Source organism: Oryzias melastigma, unplaced genomic scaffold (assembly GCF_002922805.2).
Source record: "Oryzias melastigma strain HK-1 unplaced genomic scaffold, ASM292280v2 sc00246, whole genome shotgun sequence".
NCBI classification, from domain to species: domain Eukaryota; kingdom Metazoa; phylum Chordata; class Actinopteri; order Beloniformes; family Adrianichthyidae; genus Oryzias; species Oryzias melastigma.
This window is the reverse complement of record NW_023416888.1, coordinates 385,177-386,843: the sequence shown is the minus strand read 5'-3', so window position 1 is coordinate 386,843 and position 1,667 is coordinate 385,177. Positions and strand designations below refer to the sequence as shown.

General features: G+C 45.7%; 1 protein-coding gene across 1 annotated transcript in view; it reads right to left on the bottom strand.

Annotated features, from left to right (window-relative positions):
* arhgef3 (Rho guanine nucleotide exchange factor (GEF) 3) overlaps positions 1–1,667 on the bottom strand; it is a gene marked incomplete in the record, with an annotated part of 47,636 nt that overhangs the window by 25,886 nt on the left and 20,083 nt on the right. The window contains 2 exon segments of the mRNA XM_024263658.2: positions 197–445; positions 597–704. Coding sequence (XP_024119426.2) covers positions 197–445; positions 597–704 — 357 coding nt within the window.

The window sequence follows — 1,667 nt, the reverse complement described above, 5'->3', positions numbered from 1 at the left end:
CATAAAATAGTTAATGAGGGTTGGATTGATTCAGATGGAGCACTACTGAAGGCCTAGGTGTGAAATGCACGGCCCGCCACTGGTATTTCCTGTTTGGAATGCCAGGAAGAGGGGCCAGCCTTCTGTCCAGTTCTCATATGCAGTCAATGGTAGAAACAGAAAATCTTGTAGGAGCAAACATCTGTGTGACCTTCACCTCCTGTCGTTTTATCTCCTTTGGACTCAGAGTCTGAGTCGCTCCCAGTCGGACGTCGAACGTCTCGCTCCACAGCTTGCTGTCGCGACGCTTGGAGGCCTGAGCGGTTGCCATAGAAACACGAGATGCTGTGACAGAGGATGAAGAGTCGGAGACGGCGGTGGGGATGGCTTGAGCACTCATTGTTAGGGAGGATGAGGGAGGAAGAGGAGTGGCTGTCTGATTCTCATTACGCAAACTGATAGAACGCTGTGGACACAGACAGGCTTCAATGTTTCAGGGGCGGGAGGTTGGGGTAGCTCAGAGCAGCACGAACCTTGTCTTACAGAAACGTTTCAGCAGAACATGGAAGAGGTTCCTGCTAACATTCACACTTTGAGGTGAACGGCTTTGAACTCACCTGCAGCCGCAAACCAATCCTCTTCAGGGGAGTATTCTTGACCGGCGGCAGCAGGCTGGCCAGAGACGCCCCCCTGGAAACAGCTTTACTGCGTTTGGAGCTGGGCTCCTGCAGGACACAGAAATGAAGGTTTGAACTTCAGGAGAGCAACAGTCTGAGGAGATGTCACACGTCTGAGAGCTTCCAACAGCTGTTTCTGAACAACACATGAACAGCAAACACAAACAAGGAAATGGTGAGGTTTGGAGAAAATACATGGTGTCTGTTAAGACATCAAAGCATTAAGATGATCAAAACTAAAAAATAAGAGAGGAACCTAAAACTGATCCCTGAGGGACACCAACAACAGGGGGCAGATTATTCAATAAGAACTGACTGTCTATCTTCTCACTTTTTTTTTTTTTACCTTGTCCTGTCCAACAGCTAAGCAAACAGATACCGGCTGAGAGCCTCAGGTGTTGGTCAGATTTTACTGTCACAACTGGAGTTTATTGAGTGTAAACCCCTGTTGTGTTCAATGCTAAACTTTATTTATATTGATTATGTTTATGTCTCTCTTTTTTTTTCTCTCTCTCTCTTTCTGTTTTGTTGGATCGGACGGGTGGGTGGGAGATTAGTACAGAAGAAAGGCACCAGAGGGGTGTTTAAAGAGAAGAGAAGATGGTAGGGTAATACCATCATAAAACAACCAGGTATAAATACAGTCTGAAATGGGCGGGGCCTGTCTACACACACACTCAATAATTTCAAACTTATACAACACTCATATAAACCCACACATGTAAAAGCCTTCCATTCTGTCACACATACTAATAGTGCGTAGGTGAGCTGACACCTGTGCTCAGGTCAGTGTTTATGTTTTGGTAAAATGGATGATAATTTTCTTAAATTGGAAAAGCACGAAAAAACATCAACGTTAATCAGTACAGGAATCTGCGTTTTGATCATATCAGTTTGGAAAAAGCATCAGCTAAAAGTTCAAGTAACTTGGAAAGAATTCAGTCTCTCTGGTCTCCCATAGCTGATTCCATGATTTAGTCTGGGGGGGGTCTGGCCCCGTCTGGTGGGGGG